This window comes from Argiope bruennichi, chromosome 7 (genome assembly GCF_947563725.1).
Source record: "Argiope bruennichi chromosome 7, qqArgBrue1.1, whole genome shotgun sequence".
Lineage (NCBI taxonomy): Eukaryota > Metazoa > Arthropoda > Arachnida > Araneae > Araneidae > Argiope > Argiope bruennichi.
In genome coordinates, this window is record NC_079157.1 from 19,996,430 (window position 1) to 20,024,426 (window position 27,997).

A 27,997-nucleotide genomic window follows, 5' to 3' on the forward strand; every position below is an offset into this window, starting at 1 on the left:
AAACTGAAAACATAGTAATCTTTTTTAAGATTCGAAACAAGCTACAGGTGTTAACTTTCACTTATCCACTTCACTTAATAGGCGTCAGACATAAAGAAAAGGAAAAGTAATATATGTTAAGCGGTGCAATCAATTTTCAATTTTAACTGCAGTAGAAATAATCGAGAGTTATTTTGGCGCACGCTTTTGAAAATATACGTCTTAACAGAAAAGTATATCAGAATATCCATACATTTGCAAATCTGGAAATCGAAGATTTATTATTTTCTTACGATGTCTTCGTGGAAAGACAGAAAATTCTTTAAATTTGTGAGTAATCTACGATATATTTTAAAATTACCAATCATTCCCTTTTGGTAATATTGACTTTAATGCTTCCAATTTGTTGCTCAAAGCTTTAATTTAATAGATTTGTATTGATGTTAAGTTATATTTTATCCATTAATATTTTTCCATGTCGAACGAAAAATCAACTTGTGAGTAATATTTTAATCCAAACCTTGTATTCATTTCTTTGTGTATATAAAATTGCAATAAGATCTGATGTAGGATTATTAGAATTAAAAAAAATAGTTTATATATAGAGATGTTTAACTTCAATTTGATTTTCATGCTATAAGGAAATGTTCCATCTGTTTTAAACCCTTCGAATACTATGACGTGTCTGACACGCGCATTTAATTACTGGATTTTTAGTTTCAATTCTGTAACTTAGCGACGGAATTAAGTATTTAAACTGTAAAGGTCCATTTCAATTTCTAAAATGCCCCTTATATTGTTATAAGATTCAAAGTAATTATAAGAATCAAAATAACAATAAATGTCCAATGTAGGATGTGTAACCTGATTAGGATGTTAAGTAAATTCGTATGCCAAGGGATTAACATTTCTAAATTTAATATGAAAGCATTCATAAACTGCAAATTGTTCAGAATGCTCTTTTGAAAGACGGCTCGACTTTTAGTCATGAAATACTGTACATAGATACTTCTAGATAAAGTACATAGATAAAGTTTATCCTCAATAATTTCTAAGCTCATCGGAGCACAAAAATCATTTGAATATCAGTCTTAAATATAACAACAATCTTTTTAACACTAAAATACCGCGAGCGGTCAAATAATGGTTTCAATGAGTTTGTGAGATGTCGGTATGTTTAGTGTTATTGGTGTCAGTTTTATATTTGTTCTTTTTTATATTTTTATATTTATTAAATTTTATCTTGCTATCGAGATTTGTACACGCTCGCATTGTAAAGTTAAATATATGTTTTGTACACAAGTTAAATGTAAAATTATGAGTGATTATTTAAAAACATTGCTTTAGGTTTGATTTACCTATCTTTATAAGAGTTTTCATACTCGAGATTTGAATCTTATCAATTTTTATCGGCATGTCCTTTGTCTCTTGAGAAAAAAATAAAATCCTAGAAAATTTCACTTTTATATATGAATGAATTTGACAAATGCTTTCAATAAATACGTTTCTTTTGCTATTATTTTAAAAAGTATTTTAAATTTTTATTTTCTGTTTCCATACTATGTACTGAATGTCTCAAAAGCAATCTGTCAGCAGCAATGAGAATACTTTGTAAATAATTGTCTGATTTCTCAATTGTATATTAATTCATAGCATTTTCTGTTCGATATATTCTGGGAATTTCTTATATCGTTCCTTACAACGTATTTCTCCATCAATCATTTTGAAAAATGTAACAGAAATTTTTGCTTCGATGCACAACCACTTGCAGTGGCAAGAAATTCACAGGTGAGCGTGCGAAACAGTTCACTATAACAGCAGCGAGTTATTATTCAAATTTTTCGGTATCTTGCAGAAATCGAAAAAAAAATTTTATTTACAAAATGAATTAATTTTTGACCTAAGATTGTGTTTCAGCAAGCAATCTCAGTAGATGGATCGCGAACTTTTTAACGAGCGAGATTTGTCTACTGACTTGTGTAGTACGTCGTTGTCGCTTATGTGACAAAAGTATCTTGACATAACACATGTTTACACCGTAAATGTTTGAGTTCTGCCAATTTCAGAAGATTGTGGTTCTAGATGTTTTTACTAAAATACCGAGAGGGAATCGACTTGAGAAAAAGTAATGTTTAAATAGCTCTTGATTAAAAAAAAAAATCTCAATTAGAAATAGGGAACTTAATGTATTGGAAACATAACTTAGTGCAACAAAGCATAACTTAGTGCAACAAAGCATAACTTAGTGCAACAAAGCATAACTTAGTGCAACAAAGCATAACTTAGTGCAACAAAGCATAACTTAGTGCAACAAAGCATAACTTAGTGCAACAAAGCATAACTTAGTGCAACAAAGCATAACTTAGTGCAACAAAGCATAACTTAGTGCAACAAAGCATAACTTAATGTTTAACATTAGAACTTAAACTAAACATTGGAAATATAACTTAATGTTGCTTAATGCAACTTAAGATATAACTTAGTGCAGCAAAATGCATTGGAAAAAGTCTCTAATGAATGCTTTGATGTCTAATGAATACAATTAAATTTCTCTTTAGTCCATTTTATTATTTTCTTTATGCAAAGTAAATATAATATTAATATTTACTTTGCATAAAGGAAATATTAATATTATTGGAATGTATATTTTATTTTGTGCCATATTTTTGTAGAACATTTATAGATTTTTAAAATTGGTTCGCGACATTTTTGTGAAAGTCAATCATTATGATATTTGAAATCGTAGAGTAAGATTTTAGGAAAAAATTTTTCTCATATTCCGACTGATTTTAAAAATAATAAAAAATTTTTGACAACCTTATTTTTATAAACACCGAAAAGTTTTCAAAAAATAATGATGAAGATAATGCAAAATTTAATCTGAAATCTTGACGACTTATTCCCTCCGATGTAACATTTACTTAAATATAATTGCTAAAATATCTATAAAATTTCAAAAAAAAAAAAAAAAAAAAAAAATTAAATTAGCACTTTTTAAAATTTACTTCTGATCTAATTAATTTATTACTTTTATATCTCATTATGCAGGCATTTTTAATATCTACAACAGTTTAATTTAAGCATTTCCGGTTGAAGTGCAGTTTAGTGTTCGCTCCAAGTTTGTCACCAATATGGCAACCAAACGTTTTTCTAGCAACCCTAATGCTGGTTTGTTTACTACTTTTTACAATGGTTGGGTTGTATATGAACTACAACTATTTAATGAAAAATGTTAAATTAAAAATAATAAAAATGTCTATTAAAGATTTTAATTTAGTTCTACATTTTCAGTTTTTTTACTGCTAATAAGACACTACAATTTTATTTTTAATGTGAATACAAACATAAAATATATATACTTTTTCAGTTTTTAACTGCCGGTCTGCGCTTTAAAATAAATCGTCTAAATTCTTATTTTAAAAATCTTCTGCAATGGAATTCCTTGCAATTCTCATAATTCCTTTTGTGCTTTTTTTTTTTTTTTGGAATTTTGTACTTCTATTTCATTTCTACTATTAAAGGACATTTTATTTAAACGCAAAAATATTGCATGAAATTCTTTTTTCCTTCTTTCATCCTATAATATATCTAGGTACAAACTTAAAGGCTTGTTTTAGATTGCAACTCAGAAACTAAAACCGTAAATTGCTGCAAGGGAACTTTTCCTGGAAAATATATATAACTGGACTGCATTTTAAAAATATAGAAACTTTCGAGTTTTTCCACCATTGAATTTGCTGTATTAAAATATAATTTAAAATATTTTCAATTAAAATAATCTGTTTACAATTCTGTGACAGGAAATGGGAAAATAGTCAATTAAATAAAATCACATCGTTATATATATTTCTTTTTTCCTTTCTAGCCTGCTAGAGATTCATTTCGATTACCTAAGTTCGGGCATTCATTCAAGGAACTGATGTGTGCAGGAGTCCAAATTATTGGTGGCACAGCTCTTACCACCTACACGTATGATAATCCAACATACAGGATTTTACCCTTCATGTATTTTGCAATTGCCATTGGTGGAGCTTATCATGTTTTCAAAATTATGCAGGAAGTGAGCTTCATTTCTTTTTTCATAAAATTTAGGCATAGATAAAAAAAATGCCTTTACTTCAGAGTTTCATGTGTTAATTCATCGATTAATATTTTGTTTCTTATATGAAAATCATTAAGAATATTCAAAATCAATATTTTGATGGAACGTCCCATTTCTACATATGAGAACTTCCAAAATCCAAAGAACAGATTATTTTAAATTTTTATCTATCTCCGTACTTTTGTAAACATGTTAAATTCATGAAATTTGGTATGTAAATTTCGAGATTTGTGTATTAATGCATTGTTGACGGGTTTTTTTTTGTAAGAACTAAGGTGTGTGACCAGCGAATTTTTCGAAAGGCCGATCAATTGCATTCGGTTTTCGAAGAATGTTATATGGCGTTCCCGATCAACAACGAATGGCTATCGAAGGACGTTATATGACTTCCCCGATGAACAACGAATGGTTATTGAAGGACGTCATATGACGTTACTGATCAAATACATATAGTAAACGATGGAGTTTATATGACGTTCCCGGTCAATAACGTATGGTAATAAAAAGGCGTCGTATGACGTCCGCGGTCAACAACGTCTGGTAATCGAAAGTCGTCGTATGACGTTCCCAGTCAACAACGTCTGGTAATCGAAAGGCGTCGTATGACGTTGCCGGTCAACAACGTATGGTAATCGAAAGTCGTCGTTTGATGTTCCCGGTCAACAACGTATGATAATGGAAAGGGTTCATATGACGTTCCCGGTCTAGCCTACGATAAAATTACTTCTTTGGATTTGTAAATTAAATTTAAGAACTAATATACAAATTTGTAGATTGTAGATTACACAAATTTGTATATTGTATACAAATTTGTAGATTGTATACAAATTATACAAATTTGTTGTTTGTATACAATTTTTAGTGAAATCCATGCTAGGAAATTTATTAAGCTGTCCGAATATAAATGAACATAACTATAAAATGCAAATTTCTGGATGAATAAAATTTTGTACATTGTGTATACATTTTAATTGCTGATCTGTTTGGAATTTTTATTCCAATCCATTTAAGCGTTCACATATGTTGATCTTCGTATCCGCATGCACATTAGCGCAACAACTTTAAAATGTTATTATCCTGATTAAAGGAAATTAGTATTGATTTCGTTATTAAAATTGTATCTATGTACAAATTTTTGTCTAACTGTTGAAGAAAAATTTATCCAAAATGCATATTCGATTTTGTTGAATATACTATGAGCTATTCTTTTTAAATAAATCTTTCATATGCGAGATTCTCAAAATAAAAATCTGAGCAATCGTAAAATTCACGTGTGGGGGAAGGGTGGTTCTATACATCTGAAATATACTTGATATAGATTGATAAGATATTTATAGATGATAAAGATATTGCATTAGCTCAATAATTTATGCCTTGTTTAGTAGCCTTTATAATATTATCCACTTATGATTGCATAGTATAACAGACTCGTGCATTAATGTACTAGATTTTTGGTATTCAAATCTGTATTTATGATAAAATAGTAATTTAAAAGGCAAAAATCATTCGGACACACTTGAGTATCAGTGAAATTCTTTCCATTCTGATAGGGATGATAGTAACAATGCATGCCAAAAATAAAATGCAGCGTCAGATTAGGGTATTTAAATAAATAAGCAGTTCAAGGAATTGACATCATAATTTTTCATTTGGCTGTGGTTTCATGTTAAATGACTGTACGTTTCACTATCCCGAGGTTACCCCTTGTCAACGAGGGGTACGACACTGAAAGGAGAACACATTTCTAGAATTCTTGGTCATTTTTTACCTTGATTTCTGCCTCATTAAATAACTTTTAGTTCAGTTTTTTTTTTCGAGTTTTTTACCGTTTCTGACAGTACCGTTTCATTTTAATTCAAAATTGCGTATTGACTGATTTTATGACTAGTTAAAAAGGCAAGAAAAGAGTGACACAAAGAATATTTTATACAATATCGTTAAATGTGACAGATTATCTACCGTTGTTAATCTCAAAACGTTATCAAAAAATTGAATACAAATAAAAGTAAGTGTTGTAACACAAAAAAAATTGTTATTCGAAAAAATTTATTATTTAATTTTTTAAAAAAACTTAATAATTTTAAGATCAGAAATCTTCCACTAATTGATTGTAATTTAATGTTTATTTAAATTTTTTTTTAATTTAATAAATTTAAAATCAGAAATTTTTCACTCATTCATTGCATTTATAGTGTCGACCCCTTACAGTAAATAAAAATCCTTTAAATTAAGAGTTACTCACTTTTAAATCTGTGACCGGATTTAAGTCTTTTCTTTCTTTTTTTTCACCGTTGAATCCTCTCCTAAATCCGTGAATAATCCGAGTTCACCATATTGTTAAATGTAAACTCCTTTTTTTCATCTATCCTTTCACCCCTATTTTGACTAAATAAACTCTCTTGAAGGATGTGGTAAAGCGCGAGGGTTTTAGAATTCGAAGATGAACAGTACCATATACTTATCCTTTAAGTATCCCTTATAATGTCTTAGATTCCTGTATTTATTGTTAGCAAAATGATTTTAAAAAAACTTAATTTCATGACTTTCTTTTTATTATTGAATTATTTAAATGAATAATGTATTAATTTTACTCTACAAAAAGTAGATAAATAATAGATCAGCAACTCATTTTGCACATTATTTAGTATACTCTAAAATAGTCTAAATGAGAAGAAATCGAATTTACTACGTTTTCATTTTAACCTCTCAAAAATGTCTTTATATAAATATTCCTGTTGATGGATGGTTATAATAATTATGTAGCAATGCTAAGATGTCAGTCAAGTCATTTTAGCATGATATTGTGTAAATACTAAAGTTTCGTTTGCGAGACTTCACCATGGGATAAGGATTCTGTATAGAGGTTTCAATTACTGGATGTGGTTTTAGCGACAAAGTTTCACGACTGGCTTGAGGTTTCAGCAGAAATTATGAAAACTGGAATTGCTCTATCCTAGACTCTTTCGCAGAATTTCGCTAAGCGCTATTTGGTTGCACGTATACTTTAGGCTTATAAAATATATAAAATTCAATTTTTTATTCAAATAATGTTCACGGCGATTTTAATTATTAATTCTGGCTGCAAACCAAATTAACCCTTAACTGGGGAGGTGAAATTTTAGGACTTAACTGGGGAGGTGCGGTCTACGAAACCGCATTTCATTTATACTCAAATTAAATTTTCTAATGAATGTATTGGTATGAAAAATTGTCAATATATTTTGCAGATATTTTTCTTGATATATAGATATGTTTTAGAAATTTTTCAAAATATATTATCATTGAAAAAAGTAAATGCGTTGGAAGATACGTTTTCTTCTCAAATTACATGTTACAATAAATAATATTCTTGAAAAAACATTTTACTTTTTAAATCATATTTATTTTTACAGTATATGTAGGTATATAGAAGACAATATAATGTAAAATTTAACAATTATATGAAAAATATAAAAATTGACAATGGGTAAAATTGCCCCTTTTTTTATGGGCTTGAGTGACTTTCATAGCACGGTTTTCTAGGGCATTTTAAATATACAGGTTAAGAACTAGTATAAAAATCAACCTGTAAATTCTGTATATATATCTCTTGGTATATTAATATATTTTATAAATTTTTCAAAAGACATTATCACTAGAAAAATTATGTTTGAACATACATATCAGAATCAGTTGAATGCGAACTTTCATCGAAAAACTCTTCTGTGCTATTATCCTTATCACTAAAATCACTTTCTGCTTCATTTAAAAGTGTCTGTAACACTGCTTCATAATAGGATCAGTAAACTGGATGATATTTCGGGGCCCAAGTTTTAGCGCCATCTGCTAAGCCTTGGACACTAACAGGGAGGTGCGGTCTTAGAGACCGCGCTTAAAGAAATAACTGAATTATTTTAAAAGGCATCCGCTGAAATCGGCTGAAAAAGTGCACATGTATTAAAGGTCACAGAACAGGAAGCTACAGGGTAAATCCCTTTAAATGAGCTAAAAATAGAATAGGGGTGACCGAAATCCATCGCTAGCGGTCTCACAGACCGCAAGTCCCCAGTTAAGGGTTAATGACAATATAAAAAAAGCTGCATTGTGTATATTTTAAGCATTACGTATGTATACAACCCGATATTACAGTAGCAACACCAGTGGAATAATAAGGGTTAAAAAGGAAAACGCATACACTTAAAGATAACACTATATGAAATTGTTACCAATTTTTTTTCTTCCAATAACTATGTATATTTCTATTTCACCAATTTGAAATACTCTTTTCAGAATTACTGTTCAGTGCGTATTAAAACTAATAGAATTCAGTCAGCATGGGAATTGGCAAATGGAGCTCTCGCCTATTCTGTAGGAATTTACGCATTCAGTGAAGGCTTGAAAAGTGGAGATAAAATTTGGATTCCCTGTCTCGCAGTTGCTACCTCTGGTTACTATTTTTGCATAAAAGCTTTTCATGATGTAAGTAGAATAAAGCTCTCATATCTTTGTGTGAGTGCTATTATTAAGTAAAAGTAAATTGGTAATTTTCAGAAAAATGTAAGTGCGTGAAAGTTTCTCAGAATATAAACCTTTATATCTTGATGGTATTTAACCGTTAACTCGTGCTGATGATTTGTGTCTGACGTTATTATAAAGAAAAGTAGAAGCATAGCTCTGATAGTAAAGGAAATAATGTTTTTTGAATTAATCAAATTTTGTTTTTAATTATTTTTTCCCCTCTTTTCTGAGCTTATTCTGCGCCAAAACTTCTCACAATTAAAATAAAACAACAATAAGAACTGCATAAATTGATGGTAAAATAAATCGGTATTCAAAGATTTAAGAGAATGTAAACAGTATCTTTAATTCTCTAAATCTATATAAACATACACAAATAATTAGTGTATAAAAAGATGTTGAAACATTCTTTTACTAGTAAGGCCCAAAATAGATATCTATATTTAATTTTTCTTTTACAAATTAAATATTAACCCCTTAACCTACCATTACGAGTATAGCCCGAAGTTCGATGATCGGGAAAAACGTAAATATCACGGGCATAGACAGTACGATGTTCGGCAACTATGATCGGAATACAAATAAATATTATTGATTTATATTTTAGAGATTGATAATAATTATTTTATATATCTACTATTATTACATCAGGTGGTAATTACCTATCAAATATCCCACAAAATTAAACCAATTTTGGCTTATGCATAGTATTTACATTCTGAAAGTTGCGCGCATACTACTTAGGACCGATTTACCTAACCGTGGAATGATTCGTTGTCGGCACCTTGTTTCCGTTTTCGGCCGAAACTTTTGGATCGTAAAAAACTACTTACTTTACTACTAAGCCCGAACTTTTGATTAATGGGCTAAAGAAATAAATTGATATTATAAATATTATTAGGTCTTATAGTAAATTGTCTAAAAATTAACTACCAGGTGGCGCCACTTGTTTAGAAACAATATTTAATACAGTTAATCGATTAATGGTAATTAGATTTTGAATACATTCAAACAGTGTATTAGAGTTATTGGCAATGAAATTATAAGTAGTGTTTAGGTTACATCTACAATGTTTAATTTGTTATGATATATATTTATACAAATACGATATACATATTTATATACCATGTATGTACCATATGCCACATGGCATAGTTTTATGCACATGCCAGAATTTACAATTTTTTTGTGAAGATTCTATATCTGAATATTATTCTGAGTACCTTCTTCAATCTTTGTCCTTATAACCAAGATCTTTTAAGAGAGCAATCTTTTGAAGTATTGATTTAGCAATAAACCTACACAATAATATTAAAGGAAATACAAAAAAATTAAATAGAACTATCGCAAGGATATCATGTTGGATCGCTCACCAAAAAAAAAAGCACCCCCCCCCTTTTTGCATAAAATTAGAAAAAGTATTTAAATATGTAGTTCTCTTCAAATAAATTCCTCTCGCTGGTGTGGTGTGGATGTCTGGAAAGGGGGTACCAGCTCATGTGTCGCATTTGTCATATGACCGCGGTTCAAAATTACGAGGTCCGTGAATAAAGCATTTTTACTTAGTTTAAAACCCCGAGAGCTGTTTTCCTTTGATTAATCCTTATTGTCATTAATATTTCCCAAAAATAATATTTGTATTTAGACGCCTGTTTTCCTACCGACGGAAACTAAAATTTGGCACAGAATCACAATTATAGTCACAAACATAGGCTGCGGTGGCCTGGTAGTAAGGTCTCGGCTTCTGAGCAGAAGGGTTTCAGGTTGGAGACCCAATTTCACCGAAGAACCGTCGTGTAAGGGGGTCTGTTGACGTTAAATCCGTCATGTCAAACGTCCTCTCGCTGGTGTGGCGTGGAGAGGGGGATGGCAGCTCAGGTGTCGTTCTCGTCATCTGACCGCGGTTCAAGACTACGAGGTTCGTCCCAAAATAGCCCTAGTGTTGCTTTAAAACGGGACGTTAATATAACTAAACTAAATTAAACTTTCCAAATAAACACTGCTTAAAAAAAGGCTAATTCATCTGATTAAAAAAAAAACGTATATAGAAAGAAATATAATATTATAGATGAAATTTGGTGTAGCAGAAAAAATGTGGCGGGAGGGAACGAAAAATTACAATGAGGGAAATCTCTTTCTATTTTTCATCTATGGGAGAGAAAGAGTAAGAAAGAGTTTCTCAAAGTCAATACAGTCTGATAATTTGATATGGGCAACGATTGTTGCGGATTACTTTATTAAAAAAAAAGGAAAGAGAAGAAAGCATATATTCAGTGAAATTCATATACATAAATATCGAAGAAGATGCACAATTTTATCTGGTTATTGTATGTCGTACACATAATGTACACCAAAGAAATTTATCAAAACAATAATCAACAAATTGTGGGCAACAAACCCAAGTATTATAATATAGCCATATATATAATAAGCCAAGTATATATAATATAGCCATAAGGCTCAACCCATATTGTGTTATAAACACGTAACTAAAAAAATTTGAATTAATCTGAATTGGATTTGAATCGGCGAGAGATATGTCACACTGAAAGTGGAAATCTCTACAGAGTTCGTAATTGGACTATCCAGATTAAAAAATGTTAAAAATAAATGCAACATGCCTCATTTTGTCATGCATTCCTTATGATTACATTCATAAGCCATACATTTCATTCCTTCAAACATACATTTCATTTTTCATACATTACTTATGATTAAAAATCAGAAGGTAATCGCACTACTAGGGATTGCAATACCGGACCAAAAGTTCAATACCAGTATTCGGTATTTTTTAGATCTTAATACCGGGATACTGGTTTTAATACCGGTATTAGAAATTTTAGAAAAAGAAAGAAAACACAGATGTTTCTTTGTTTTATTTGCCAGTTTTATAAGAGAGTGTAACTATCACAAAAAATATGTAACTTATAAATTATAACAATATATAAAGCATCACAAAAAAGTAAAGGAACATTTTATTTATTTAAATCACAAAAAAGTGTAAATATAACTAATTAGTCTGTGGTACTATTACAAATTTTTGAAATGTGATCTTAAAAAACATAATGTATCCATTGTACTGTCATTAAGCCTGGAACGTAATTTTGTGCAAAAATTACCAGTTGTCGAAAACGCTCTTTTGGCTAGTTGGTGGTATTGTTAGCTATGCGCGATATGCTTTTTTCCAAATATTTACCTCTAAATCCCTCATCCTCAAATAAATCGATTTTTCTTCGGATGGTTTTGGATATAGCTGATTTCTGTATTGTACTTTGGTTTGTTGAATTTTTTTTTCTCTAATTTAAATTTTTGTTCAAGAGACAATTCCTTTTCACTATCGACTAGGGATTGCAATACCGGACCAAAATTTCAATACCGGTATTCGGTATTTTTTAGATCTTAATACCGGTATTAGAAATTTTAGAAAAAGAAAGAAAACACAGGTGTTCCTTTGCTTTATTTGCCAGTTTTATTAGAAAGGGTAAATAATTTACAAAAGGGTAAGGGTTTTAGGTAAATAATTACAAAAAATAATTTGTAACTTATAAATTTTAACAGTATATAAAGAATAACAAAAAAGTAAAGGAACAACTTATTTATTTAAATCACAAAAAAATTCTAAATATCACTATTCAGTCTGTGGTACTAATACAAATTTTTGAAATGTGATCTTAAAAATACATAATGCATCAGTTGTACTGAAAAGAAATTTTGTGCAAAAATTACTAGCTGTCGAAAACGCTCTTTCGGCATCTACGATAGTTAGTGGTACTGTTAGCAATGCGCGATATACTTTTTCCAAGTATTTACATCTAAATCCCTCATCTTCAAATAAATCGATTTCTCGTCGGATGGTTTTGGATATAGCTGATTTCTGTATTGTATTTTGGTTCGTTGAAATTTTCTTATTTATCGCTAATTCTAATTTTTGTTCAAGAGACAATTCCTTTTCACTATCGACATTAGTGTCATCATAATCTTCGATAACTGAACCGAATTCTTTTAATGTGGATAGGTTTGTGGCTAAAAAATTTTAAAAAAATTTACTATAAACTTAATCAGATTTGAATTAGTTATTTTATTTTCTTGTTTTTCATTTTCATTTTTAAAATCATTATAATTATGTAAATACCATAAGACATTTTCTATTTCGATATGCCTTTCTACTATGCAATTTTTCAATGTAATATATAATCTTCAGATAGTGATGTGTGCTGTTAGGAGTAAACGATTCCAACGTGTTTTAAAATCTAATATTAACATATATTCTGTTTTATTTTCAGTTAGTATGTATTTTAGTAATATGTCATCTTATACAGGGGAACGTTTAAATATCTTAAAAATTTTTCGAACTTTATAAATTATAGGAAGCAATTCTTGATGGGTTAATATTTCATCCTCATTAGCAATATCTTTTTCAACAATTACATTGTCATTATATTCATTGTCAATCTCACTCTTACTCTCTTCAAAGTTGGAATTCGAAGTTTCTATATCCACAGTATTTGGATTCTTCTGTTCTTTATTTTTTTGGTATAACACATCTATTACTCCTAATTGAATTCCATGTGCATAGCATAATTGCTGATTTGCACCAATCAACTTTCCAACTTTTTTCATAATTGGTGATCCATCAGTCATTATGGATACAATTTCTTCTTTCAGGGATAATCCATGTTTCGCTCATTTAGATTTAAGCAATTAAGCCATTAATTAGTTAATTTCGCCCTTTAGGGGACATAAAAACAAAAACGTATACTATTTTGCTATGTTGGCGATCCCTGAACATAAAGTGGAGACAATTTAAAAATTTTTTTAGTAAATACCGAAAAACCGGTATTTAAACTTGTGAATACCGGTATTACAAAATTGTACAAATAGCTCAAAATACCGGTATTCGGTATACCGGTATTGCAATCCCTACTATCGACATTAGTGTCCTCATAATCTTCAAAACTGTGCCGAATTCTTCTGAAAGTAGGTAGGTGCCTGGGTAAAAAAATTAAAGAAAATTTACTATAAACTTGATCAGATTTAAATTGGTTAGTCTCTTTTCTTTTTCTTTTTTTTTTTCATTTTCATTTTTATAATCATTATAATTATGTAAATACAGTAAGACACTCTGTATTACTAATTATCTGTAATGTTTACTTCTCATAAAACCGTGAGTCTTCATTGTTAAATGTAAACATCTCCTCCTTTCATCTTTCCTCTAACCCCTATTTTACCGAATTAAACCCATCCTAACGCATGCTCAAAAGCGCGGAGGGTTTTATAATCTGTTGTCAAACAGTATTTTATCACTTCTCTTGATTGTACGATGCAACTTTGTATTCACAGTCTAATTAATTTCGCCCGTTAGTGAGACATAAAAATAAAAACATATACTATTTTGCTATATTGGCGTTCCCTGAACGTATAGAAACAATTTTAAAAATTTCTAGTAAATACCGAAAAAACGGTATTTAAACTTGTGAATACCGGTATTACAAAATTGTAAAAAGGGCTAAAAATCCCGGTATACCGGTATTGCAATCCCTAATAATGCCCCAACAGCCAGTTTTATTGGAAGTAGAGCTGATACAGTTCTGGATATTAAGTCAAATTCACTAATCTGAAAAATAAATTTGCAGTTTTAAGTCGATTATTGCTTTTTGTGTTGGATTTCTCAGTTTCAAAAATCGTTCCATCATTAGGAGTAAACTGTTCCAACGTGTTTTAGAATCTAATATTAATATATATTCTGTTTTATTTTCAGTTAGTATATATTTTTGTAATATGGTATTTTTTGTAAGGAAACGTTTAAATATCTTAACAATTTTTCAAACTTTATAGGAAGCAATTCTTGATGGGTTAATATTTCATCCTCATTAGCAATATCTTCTTCAACAGTTTCATTGTCAATATCACTCTTACTCTCTTCGAAGTCGGAATCCGAAGTTTCTATATCACAGTATTTGGATTCTTCTGTTCTTTATTTTTTTGGTATAATACATCCATTACTCCTAATTGAATTCCATGAGCATAGCATAATTGCTGATTTGCACCAATCAACTTTCCAACTTTTTTCATATATGTTGCTCCATCAGTCGTTATGGATACAATATCTTCTTTCAGGGATAATCCTTGTTTCGCTAATTTAGACTTAAGCACTTCCACACATTTTTCGGCTGACATACTTCCCGAGACATGTGTAAGTCCTATATTCCAAAAAATTTTTCTGAATGAATATTTATATTTAAATAGCGTCTATTTCTTACCCGTGTCCATTCATCAAATGTAAGACTAAATTTTTCACCACTTACTTTTAATTGTAATAGCCCGTGTTTCAAAGAACTGCGGACACCATTATTGTAGTTTATAACAGTTTTTCTTATAGCGTTTATCGATGTTGTTAGATTTTTAAAACCTCTGGCGGATAGGGATTTTCGTAATTCAGTAGAAGTGCAAAACACTCGAAATGGTAAACCATCTAATGCTGTCATTTTATTTATAGTTTCATCCAAATTATCTTTTCGTTTTTGAAAATAATCTAAAATTCCTGATGGCTTGGGCTTAGAAACTGTGTTTAAATTTGTATCTTTATCGCAATTGAATTCTTTCCTCTTTAACAAATTTGTATCATGTTTTCGTTTTTAAATGCGTATGGAGTCCGCTTGTACTTCCTCCGTTCACTTTAATAACTCTTGAGCATTTTTTCCATTGTGCCACCATATTCTTTTCATCATATAAATAATGAAACCAAACCGAAGTATTATCAACTGATTTTTTATGTTCTTTAAAGTTATTCTTTTTCATTATTATGGGTTATTATTTATGAGTATATATATAATAAATCTGAAAAATATTTTGATCCCTAAAGTATGATATGCAAATACAATGTGAATAACAAATTCACCAATTTAAAAAATATCGAAATATTACGCACTTTCTTCACAACTGCAACCTTGTTTTCACAGATACGAATATCAGACTACGAATCCTGCGCGTGTGCAGTATTGCTCGGAGCTGTATGTAATAGGATAATTTTGACCCTCCTTCTTGGATGATTCACATACTGTTCGTCTACATTTCGACGATTCCATCTCAATAAAAGGAGTGAGATGCGAAACGATAAGGGCATTTCCGGTATTCACCTTTGAGCTTGGATTTCCCCTATTAGATACTTTTTAGTTCAATTTTTTTCCACATGTAAGTGTTATCACGAGAACATGTAGTGAAGACAGATTAAAAGATTTTTAGTAAATACCGAAAAACCGGTATTTAAACTTGTGAATACCGGTATTACAAAATTGTACAAATGACTCAAAATACCGGTATTCGGTATCCCGGTATTGCAATCCCTACGCACTACAGTTAGTAATTCCATTAAAACTTTTCGATACCTGTGTTGCCAAGAATTTATGAGCTGAAAATTGTTTTTCAACTCCTCTTTTCTAAATTTGTACCTGTGGCATTTCTCTGAGAAATTAACCATCAACTATAATCTTTTCTCTCTGCATAAAGGAGATAGAATATCATTTTTTAAAATATATTTCCAGGAAAAAGCAAACTATCTTGGTCTTTCATTTTGTCAACAGAAATTTTTGTTGTTTGTTATCCGTTTACCGCATTCTCTACAAGGCCATTTTATAAAGATTAGCTGCGCTCTATAGGGGGGGGGGTCGTGGTGGCTTGGTTGCAATGTCTCGTCTTTGGAACCGAGGGGGTTTCTGGTTCGAGATCTAATTTCACCGAAGAACCTTGTGTGAGCGGGTCCGGTGCATGCAAAATCCACCGGGGCAAAATATCCCTCTTCTGGTGTAGTGTGGAAGTTTGGAGAGGTGGGTGCCATCTCAGGTGTCGTCCTCGCCATCTGACCGAAGTTCAACATTACGAAGTCCGTTCCAAAATATTCCTAATGTTGCTTTAAAACGGGCCATTAATTTTAAATTAAACTGCGCCCTGAATGTGTCATTATTGCTTTTGAAACTTAGTAAATTCAAGTAGCCTAGAAATAATTGAATATACTTATTTCTTCTGTCTTAGATGAATATTTAATTGCCTATGGTCTATCAGGTTTTTCATTAATTAAATTAATATTCAGGCACAAAAAATTTTACTGAATGGTATTGATCCACCAATTCATCAGAATTTACATAGTTTCTGTCTGAGGTATCGACTCTAGTAATTTGAAGATTCTGGAATAATCCAGTTATATCGCTGTTATTAAACTTTCAACTGTTAACTGTTAGTAAACTTTCAACTGTTAACTGTTAGTAAACTTTCAAGCGCCAACGTATTTGGGGTACCTACTGAAACTTTTTCCACGTGATAGGGGGGGGGGTTCTGAAACGATTAAATTACAACTAACGGTACTGCTGTATAGTAACATGAAATATTCAATGAAATTCTTATAAAAGAGAGGGTTTCTCAAAAATTAAAATGTTTTAGAAATAATTTTGAAAGTATTTAAAAATATTTATTTTTTGAACTCTTTGAATAAGTTTGCTATGAATTTTTGTCAAAATGCCATTTTGTAAAAAAAAAAAAAAAAAAAAAAAAAAAACATGAGACAGTGAATAAAGTAGAATAAATATTTTAACCCGTTCTAGGGCCGTGGAAAGTATGTTTCCCACCAAATTTTTTAATCCTTGTATGAAATTTTGTAGGTTGGCATCAGTTCTGACTAATTTTTTTAGAAAGACAGAAATTTAGAGGCTTCAGTTCTTTATCTCAATCAAAATGATGTGTCTTGATTTGTTAATTATTAATTAAGCAAATTAATTAATCAAATTAAATTTATCTAATAAGCTAAATGAATCCTTTTTCTTATTCTAATTTCAAGCCTAAAAATATTTTAACATAATATGACTAGAAAAAAATGGCCCTTTTAAAGGGTAAAGCCATATTGAGTATCACAACTAAAATTCCTAAACTTTCTTCAAAAAATTTAAACATAAATATGATTAAACATCGGTTTACTTTTCAATCTTCTCTTTACATTTTTACCATTGTTTTCACACATTGTTTGATTATAACAAATTAATTTTTTATCACGATTAGAAACCTATTTTTAAAAAGTTTAATTTTTTATTATTTCAGTTGGTACCAATTTTTAATAGGAGACCCATTTTGCAATTATGTCATCTGATGTTTGAACCAGGACTAATAGCATGCGCAGACACCTACTTGATTTATTATCGGCATCATGAAGAAAACTGCCTCTATTGGCTGCCATTTGTCTTTATTGGGATTATTGGATTTAATATTGCCACTGAAGGATTTAGTGAAGTAAGTATTAACCCTTTACATTTCTAAGCTAAGTATGACTCGTCATTCTAAAGAAAGCAATATATTGTTACGAATTTTCCCGAGGTTCGTTTGGATAGTGGGGTTATATGGTGTGAAGAACGCTCAATCACCAGGCTGCAGTAGAAAATAAAGCAACGACGTTTATTTACACGAAGACACACAGGACAGCACAAAGACGACAACAATATACAGCACAGAAGACGATTATCTTCAGCCGAGACGTGCAGCATACAAAACAGCACAAACAGCAGCATACAACAGACTCTACTGCAGACAGTAGCACACAGCTTAGTTCAGCACTAGCTTCACTCCGTCGCTGCTCCGCTTATCTCTGGAAGGCCAGCTCTTTACCATCGGTTCCGACTACGACCACCCTGGCAGCCGCGGCCGCCTCCTTTTATAGGTCTCAGGGGGCGGGACTAGAAGTCTCTCAACCAATCAGGAACGTTCGAGGCGTATCTCGGTTCCTACTGGACAGATCGGGAAAATTCTCGATGTTTCGGGTATAACCTATTTTGGCGCCAAAGTCGCCAAATGGTCGTCAAGTTTGTCGCCAAGCTCCGGGACCTCCGACACGACACACGGACTCCGTCCAATACGGATGACTGTAAAACATTCTTTCCGATGGTGGAACCAACTATGCTGGGAAGAATCATTACATATTCGTAACAATATTTTTGTTAGGTAATGATGACAATTATAAAAGCCATAAAATAACAATTTCTTTAATCAATTTTTAGGAATTATAACAAACCTAAAATTATGAGACCCCTTAGCAATCAAATGAGTCCATGCGCTTGCATCTGTTTAATTATGCACCTTGTTACTTCTCAATAGTACAAAGTGTTAAAACGTTTCGAGGCATTTGTATGTCTATATTTTTGTATTTAACATTTTCTTCGTTTTTTTCTATTCACACACTAGTCCCTAATAATAGTTGTCTCAGCTAGTACATCTACTAAGTAGCATCATATAATCATAAATCCTTCCTCGACATGTCAGATTTATCTTGAAAGCACACTTCATGCACTCAGCCGAATTTTTGTCCTTTAATTATTAACTTCTAGCATTTAGTCATAAGGAGATATGTGTGCAATTTTGGTGAATGCGAAATAAGACGTGTGCACTTTTCTTTATGGATGACATCTGCTTCTTATTTATCCAAAAAATTCTTGGTATAACATCAAAATCTAACTAAACTAACAACACTTGATCTGCACTTCATTATTTAAGAAATAATTTTGAGATATATGAAATTGTGAAAACATAAATGATATAATCATCTTTACAGGCAGATAATAGAGACAAAAGTTCGTTGCTACTTAAAGTGATTAAAACAATGATGGGTGGATGCGTCCTTACCTTAAGCTGTCTAGTTCTGACTATTTATGGATCAATAAACAAATTCCATTCGCTATGGATTACTTTTATGGTTGGCGGTATATTCTTTGGCGCTTTTCTTATCTTCGGATCCCTTACTTGTGTGAGTATATTTTGAGTAATCCTCAAACTGATGCATGAAATCTTGTTTTATGAATTAATTGATTATACATTTAAATACAGTATATAGGATAATACTGAAATAATAATGCAGAACAATATCTAACAATTATGAAGAACAATAATCGTTCGATATTTTGAACGATAATGTAGAACAATGTCGATACGATCATGTAGAACAATGTCGATACGATCATGTAGAACAATGTCGATACGATCATGTAAACCAATGTCGATACGATCATGTAAACCAATGTCGATACGATCATGTAAACCAATGTCGATACGATCATGCAGAGCAATGTCGATACGATCATGCAGAGCAATGTCGATACGATCATGCAGAGCAAATTATTATTATGTATTATTTTAAAGCTCTTTTTATAATTCTTCACTTATATAATAAGTATTTCAAATACACTAATTCCTATAATTTCATCTTCAATCAGTCAAAGTAAAACTCGCACATTTCTATCGACATAAAAAAATTTACAGAAATCGTGCATGTTGTTTTTTAAAAAAAATATATCAATAAGGTTATGTTTAAAAACGAATCGCCAGTTATTTCGAAAAAAAAAATTAAAAAATAAGTAGATATTATGAAGCATTTTTAAAAATCTGTTTCGCATTATAGTATTGAAGTGAAGGATGGAAATATTAACAAACCGCATTGAACACATTAAAATAAAAACAGTGATACAAAGTTCGGTCAGTCAGAAAATAAGTTAGAATTTTGAATTTTTTTCCTGACATGACAGCATGGGTATCTATAAATACACGAGAGCTGATTGTTCATCATTTTAAGTTAGGTAAACCGCTTCACGAAATCAGGAAAATAGTTAACGTAACTCATTCTACAGTTAATAGCATTATTAACAAATATAAGTATTATCAAGGGTCTTAGCATGTCTAAGGATAGCATACAAAATTTTAGTTCTTACAATATGCATTGAATTATTTGAAAAGTTAAAATCCCGCTATTAGTGCTTCCAGGTGCGCTCTCGAAGCAAAAACATATTATATCAGTCTGCTCCCAGAAGCCACATGAATCATCTTCAGAAAAAACAATTTCCTCATTAGGGTTGCCTGAAGTAAGTATCATAAAAGGTGACCCAAACTTAACGGAAGATTCGAATTTACCATCATTCGTACAGTCAAGTATTGGCAACCCTATTAAGAAAGCCATTTAACAGCTGATAGTTAGGGGTTCATAAAAATGGAGCGTTGCACGATAGAGCAACGTATTAACGCAAGATTTGAATTAAATAAAAGAAATTTTCTTTAAATTGTTATGTTTTTATTTGTTATATTTATTGAAGTACAAAAAAAGGTAAGTCGTAGAGTACACAGGATAACCCACGGCTTTGATGGTTCACGCGCACTTTTTTGTCTAAATTTATTCTATGACCATTTTGCATAAGTGTAACTGAATTTTGTTGATGCAGCATTTAGTTTCCTCCTTCAAAGCACGCGTGCTTGTGGCTTTATTGGTATATACCTTTGGCATCAAATAATCCGTATAAAGAAAGCCAATGGTGTTAAATCACACGATCTAGAGGGCTAATTCTCAAATATTTGAATTGTGGCAGCCAGACTTCCACTATTTTTGAAATATTGTTCAACAACGAAAATACGTTGTTCTTTTGTGTAACGCTTCATTTTTGCTAACCCTAAACTATCAGACGCCAAATGTTTTTTTTTTTTTTTTTATTTATTTATTTATTTATTTATTAGGTTTGCCAACGAACGATGGCCAATTCAAATCCCGAGCTGAGTTTGGGACACCCTTTTTAAATAAGCAGAATGAAATAAGATTATTCACTGCAAAGAAATATTTTTAAAAAAACAAACTTTTTTTAAGTCGTAGATAAAAAATATCATGTTCTAACATAACTCGTATTTCGACATCATCAATGTGTAGAAAAGCTATGTTTTTTTGAGCATCTCAAAATAAATAGAGTCCTGAAAATTTTTTCTCGACTGCAGAATTTTTTCTATTGACAAACCAGTTTGAACTGGTTTGAAACAATCACGGGAATATCAAGTTGCGTATGAGTTGATATTTAGGAAACTGTTTTTTTTTTTTTTTTTTAATTTCAAAATCGTTCGAGATCCAAAACTTCATTTGCCAGTTATGAAAATTGTGTGTGTGTGTGTGTGTGTGTGTGTGTGTGTGTGTAATTTTCAAGAATTCCCTTCGCTATATCGTGTTCATTCCTATTTTCTTCTCTGTGCTTCTTCTGGCGACAACTTCTTAGGACTCTGCACTTTATCGAACAGACAAGAAATTCGCCTACATGGTGGACATTCACAACAAGTTGTACCTTTTGTTGGCGATAAGACGCTAAATTTGATAACCTTCTTTCTCGTTTTGAAATAATTATAAAAGCGAAAAATTGATGCCTCAAAAGCGATATATCGCCAATTTTCTGACAGTGCATTTTGTAGATTCAAAAAACACAAACATGTTCTCACATAACATATCTAATTTCATCAAATTATTCTAAATGTTCTATAGTTTATAAATATATAACCCACATAATTTCAAATGCAATCTAGATTTATGCGTGCATTTTTGTTTGATCATATAATCAGGAAAACCTTATTCATACACCCCCAAATATCACAAGTAGGTGAAATTAGCAGGAAATTCAAAAAATTGGATCAATATCCGATTAATCCAAATACGTTCTTCTTAATTCACTAATTATTTTGAAAGTTTAGCGTTTTGTATTTGTGTTCTTACCTGTACAAAGACAATAAGATTAAACGTTTTCTTTTTTAATTTAATTTGAATTTTGTCTGAAATTAATTCGAATTAAAACAGAATTTGCATTAAATTTAATTCATATCCATTTAATTCAAATTAAATTTAACTCCAATTAGATTTAATTCAAACGCAGTTTAATTCAATTTAATTCCAATTAAATTTACTTAAAACGCAGTTTAATTCAATTTAATTTGAATTATCAAAGTGAATAATTCAAATTAAATTCAGATTGAATTTTCCGTTCAACAGCTTCGGCGATATATTGACTTGGAGACGCAAATATTTCTTTCCTTCTCTGGCATGATAGCTGGGCCACTCGTATTCTCTTCTGCATGCTTCACAATTCACTATGTGGAAGATGCATCTATGGTGCGTTTTATATTCCTACTTCTAGCTGGATTAGGCCATTTTCTTCTCTGCAGATCGATCTATGAGGTAAGTACAATTGTTCTTCATAAAATGAAATCAGTTAAAGAAAAAAAAATCCCCGTTAACGAAATTAGGAAAATATATTTAGGAAAAAAATTCCTGTTTATAACCCGGGGAAAAATCCTATTTAACGAAAGTAGGAAGATGAATCAGTGAAATTCCTGATAAACGAAATTAGGAAAATATATTTGGGAAAAAAAATCCCTGTTAATAACCCGGAAAAAAATCCCATTTAATGAAAGTAGGAAAATGAATCAGGGAAATTCCTGATAAACGAAAGTAGGAAAATGAATCAGGGAAATTCCTGATAAACGAAAGTAGGAAAATGAATCAGGGAAATTCCTGATAAACGAAAGTAGGAAAATGAATCAGGGAAATTCCTGATAAACGAAAGTAGGAAAATGAATCAGGGAAATTCCTGATAAACGAAAGTAGGAAAATGAATCAGGGAAATTCCTGATAAACGAAAGTAGGAAAATGAACCAGGGAAATTCCTGATAAACGAAAGTAGGAAAATGTATCAGGGAAATCCCTGTTAACGATATTAAGAAAAAAATTCCTGTTAGTAACCCGGAAAAAGATTCCTTTTAAACGAAATTAAGGAAATGAATTGAGGAAAGAATTCCCGGTAATAACCCGAAATATGAACGTAGATTTTTTATGGTCAAAATTAAGTGCAGGTATATTATCCGTAAACACAATGGATCATCCATTTCATTATCTAAATGCTTCTGCAATACTAAATTCTTGTTCATCAGCATTTGTAAGATCAATTTTTAGACACTATTTTAGTGTATAAATTTCTTGTTCTTATGGTGCTAATGTTGGTTGAAATTTAAAAAAAAAAATCTAGATTGTTCTAAAATACACATTGATAAAGACGTTTGAACTTGTTCGAAATGGTCTAAAACAAAGTTATATAACTCGGCCAGCTTTATTTTCAAAAGACAGAATTTTTTTTTAAGTAGTTGATTAAGTAAAAAAGTCGATTTTCTATGAAAATAGGAGATTTTTAATTTAATTTTGAACAATTCTCTGTATAAAACTTTTGAAATTTTGTTTCTTACTCAATTTATTAGGAAGTTACATGTAATATTAATATTTGCATTTATAGACATTTTATGGCTACTTAAAATCTTTAAAAGCTATTATTTGAAATTCTTATCTTTGGCAGAATTGTATCATGTAAATCGTCATATGTTAAAATCTAACGCATGTTTTTTTCTTTCAAATTTGGTGCAATAATATCTCTGTTCTGCAGTTTCTGAACAAGAGAACCGGCAAATCTATTCCTTTAGGAATATTCTACAATTGTTTTAATGCTTCACAATGCGTTAAAAAATGTTGAAAATTTTGTTAGTTATGTGCCATTCCAATGGATTCCAATATTTATAGAGTGGACAGAAATAATTACGTTAAAAAGCAAATGTATTTTAAATTCAGGAACTAGGTAATATGTTTTTTAAGCTTTCTGCAAAATTTTACGCAAATTAATTGGTAAACCTCTAAACTAAAATTTTTTAATTAATTTTTTTAGTCCAAGAAAGCCCTTTACCTAATTTTTAAATTAACTTTGTTATTCAATTGGTAATTTTTGGTTTCATATATGTTTTCTTAATCGTTTCTATGCAAATATTCAAAAATATAACTATTTTAGAGTGTTTCTCAAATTCTTGCCTAACATAGTCACATACCATAACATCTTTTAAAGCTCCTTATTAGTCCAAAAGCTTTGGCCTTTTAACCCTTTCATCAGTTCAGAAAAGAGGCTGCGTTGGCCTGGTGGTAAAGTCTTGGCCGTCCGAAGACTCGCTGTGTAACTTGATTTGATACACGTTAAATCCATCGAGGCCAAATGTTCTGACCTTTAACGTGGTGTAGAAGCTTGGAGAAGAGGTTGTGCCAGGGAGGGGGGAGGGTCGTCCTCGTCATCTGAACGTGATTCAGAATTAAAAGGTTTCTCCTAAAATACCCTGGGTTGCTTTACAAATGGGACGCTGATATAACTAAAAGGAATTAAACGCATCTCAACTCAGGGAGTTGAAGAAAATCACTCGGATATAAGCCACGTTCTCCATGGATGGAGACAGGCTCGAATCTCTTGCGACGGTAGATATTGTTCAATGTATTTATTGTGCAATTCAAAAGGAGTGAATGACGCTCCTAACGAGCTGGACCCAGACGCTCCTAAGACCCAGATAACGAGCTGGCCAACTAGCTTACCAAAATTGTGATTTTGGAATTTATGGTGAATTCTAAAAATAAGATATGCCCAATCCTATTCCTTTCTTAAATCCAAAGAAATTTCAGACTAAATAAGATCTTCAAAAGAATGTAAAGACGCACTTCGCATCAGCGTTTATATATATATATATATATATATATAATATATGGAAGAATAACCAAGTTTTTACATAAGAATAAATTCCTTTTATTCATTTATTTTAAATATTTTTATGGCTTATTGGAGCTTGAAAAATATAAATTTCTGAACTAACTCTGTAATGTAGCTATTTTAATTCCAACGCATACATAACTGATTCCAATTAGCTTACTTGACAGAGTGTATGACAGAGAAAGAAAGAAAAAGAAGGGAAAGGCGTTCCTTTCGATTCTGTACGTTCGAGCATACCCTTTGAATTTCTTTCATTACGTTGAAAACTCGATTTTTTTGGCCAAATTATGAAACATCTTTATTTAATATTCTTAATGTTGAAACAGATTTAATTATAAAACTGTTAGAATTTGGTTTTCAAGTCTATATTTTGGGAAATTTTGCTGATTTTTATATTTGAATTTACATAGTTTTTATGCTATTTTACATCTTTAGATGCTATTTTCTCAAATTCTATTCTTTAGTAGAATTTTTTTTTGCATAAAAAAAGCGTCGTAAATTAAAATATAATGCACATTTTTTTCTCACATTTGTTAAAATAAATTCTCGGTATGTTCTGCAGTTCCCGAAATAGAGAATAAGTATTGTATTCGTTTAGAAGTATTTTACAGTTGTTTTAGTGCTGCACATTATGAAAAATGATAATTTATCAGTCTCGTCCTAAAATTTAAAGAATAAATAACAATTACTGCTTATTTTCTTAGTTCAGGATTTAAAATATAAATTTCTTAGGCTGTCAACAAAATTTTTACCAAGTTATTTCATAAGCGTCTAAGCTAGAAGATTTTTGCTTCATACCTGTTTTGAGCCAAAAAAAAATCACTTTTGTATATTTTGGTTTTTTCTTTTTTAATTTTTCCCATCTTTTTTAAGAAAAGAATAAAAATAAAGTTATTTCCGAATACTTTAACTAATTACATCCTAATTTAATGAACATCATTTTTATGTGGAGTTCGAATTCAAAGTATCATTTACATTAGTACCTATGTTTTTTGTTAACGTGCGTGCTTTCAATACAACAATAAGCAGTTTTTTATACAAAAATAAGCAATCAAGCAGCAAAACTTTTAGCATATTTGATCCAAAATTTGACTATATTCACAAATATGCATCTAAATCTAACATTTAGTATATGATAGTCATATTAAATATCATTTAGCAGTTCGTTCCAATTTTAATCATTTTAACATATACACTGACTATTTGGCACGTACTTTCTGAAAGAGAATTTGGTCAAAACATTTGCAGAAACGAAAATATCTTAATTAAATGTCCAAATTTCATTCTCCTAGATTTTTACATTTGAATAACCGAATTTATAAATGGACATTAAATAAAAACAAAAGAATTGTTCCTTAGGAGATTTAGACAAGCGATACCAAATAACAAAAAAATACGATGATAATGTTTTTAAAATTACTTTTACAATTCTTCTTTACATTTTTACTAGATTCACATTTTTACTGACTTCATGTTATGATCATTGTAAAATGTATTTTCTTTGATTCTGAAGAGTTTATTATTTTAACAAATATATTCTTAATCATTTCTCTTATCAACAAAGAATATTAACTAAAATACCCCTTTTTTTACACTTTTCAGTTTTACAAGATGCTTCCTGTACCATTTCTTCGAAAATGCTATCTGTGCTTGTTGGGTCCCGTGGTGACAATATACAGTTCTTTTGTTGCAACATGCATTGGTCGCCGAATGGGTTGGCGATTCTCTCTAGTGATAATGCCTTTCATACCTGCTGGAATGTATGCTACATATAGAGGTTTCAGAAAAGTAAGCATTTCCACATTCATTTTAATATATAATTAATCAACATTTTAAATGAACTAAAATATATTTTTATGGTGATACAATCGTGTCTTTTTTTTCTATGGAAATCCTAAAATCTAGTTATAACTTCACAAGGCCTCATGCCATAAAAATATTTTACAATTGATTTTCAATCCTCTTCTGAAAATACTGAAATTTTCATATTTTGTTTACTTGCATATTTCAGTCAACTAAATTTTTATAACAAAAAAATTTAAATAAAAGAATAAAAAAATATTTTTTTGTGCATCCATAAAAAGGCTTAAAAAATTATTATTATTAAATTTATAATTTTTTTTCAGGAAAAAGACAGGGATATTATCATGGACAGAATGGCAAAAATACATAAAAAATATCAGAAGAACGTTGCTCTGCGTAGGTACATGTCTCCTGCATGACTGTACAATTTTTAATCCCATTTTGTGGTATTCTATTCCTGATCAAGATATGAAATCATGGTTCCCATCCATCAAATTCATTCTCAAGAAAATAAATATGAACATGCAATACAGAATATATTCAAACCAGAAACATGCTTATTAATTACTCACATATGTTTTTAAAGTTTTACCTGGATCTCTTTTGGTTAGGACAATGGATTCTTACCTTGCATTTTAATTTGTTAAAAAACGAGATACAATGAATGCTTTTACCCATGTTATTCATTTACCTGCTTATTGTAATGATATTAATCAGAAATAAAATTCATGTGTCAGATAAGGCTATATAAAATTATTTTACATGCTATATGATTTTGAAAACCTTTAGTAAATAAAACATAAAATTTCTCTATTGTATTAAATCTTTAATAATAATTTTTAATGAAATATTTATTTCACAAAATCTATAAATACGAACATCAAATACAATTAACTGATTGTTTTACATGCTGCATGAATTTGAAAACATTTCTTAAATAAAACTTGAAATTTCTCTATTATATTTAAGTTTTAATAATAACTTTTAAATGAAACATTTATTTCTCAAAACCTATAAATACGAAGAACAAATATAATTAACTGATTCATTACAGAATCTCCTAATCGAATTAAGACTTAGAAACTTGAGGTTCATTTGGTGGTTGCTTCTTCGGCGTAGGTACAATAAATAAGGAAACATTTTACGAAAATTTTATTACATCTTATTTAATCAAACTATTATATAGTTAAATATTTATAGTAATATTGGACCAAATTATTATTCACCA

At 30.4% G+C, this 27,997-nt stretch overlaps 1 protein-coding gene across 2 annotated transcripts; it reads left to right on the plus strand.

Moving 5' to 3' along the window:
* The first annotated feature begins 176 nt into the window (after positions 1 to 176).
* On the plus strand, positions 177 to 27,507 carry LOC129976197 (uncharacterized). 2 transcript variants are annotated; one of them, XM_056089646.1, is made up of 8 exons: positions 177 to 309; positions 3,845 to 4,039; positions 8,351 to 8,539; positions 17,663 to 17,851; positions 19,164 to 19,355; positions 22,392 to 22,577; positions 26,569 to 26,754; positions 27,093 to 27,507. In XM_056089646.1, the coding sequence occupies exons 1-8, from the start codon at positions 274 to 276 to the stop codon at positions 27,186 to 27,188; spliced, it is 1,269 nt and encodes a 422-aa protein (XP_055945621.1). In that variant the 5' UTR covers positions 177 to 273; the 3' UTR covers positions 27,189 to 27,507. The 2 variants fall into 2 exon arrangements, with proteins under 2 accessions (XP_055945621.1, XP_055945620.1); XM_056089645.1 differs by lacking the exon at positions 177 to 309 and adding an exon at positions 367 to 476.
* Positions 27,508 to 27,997: the final 490 nt, after the last annotated feature.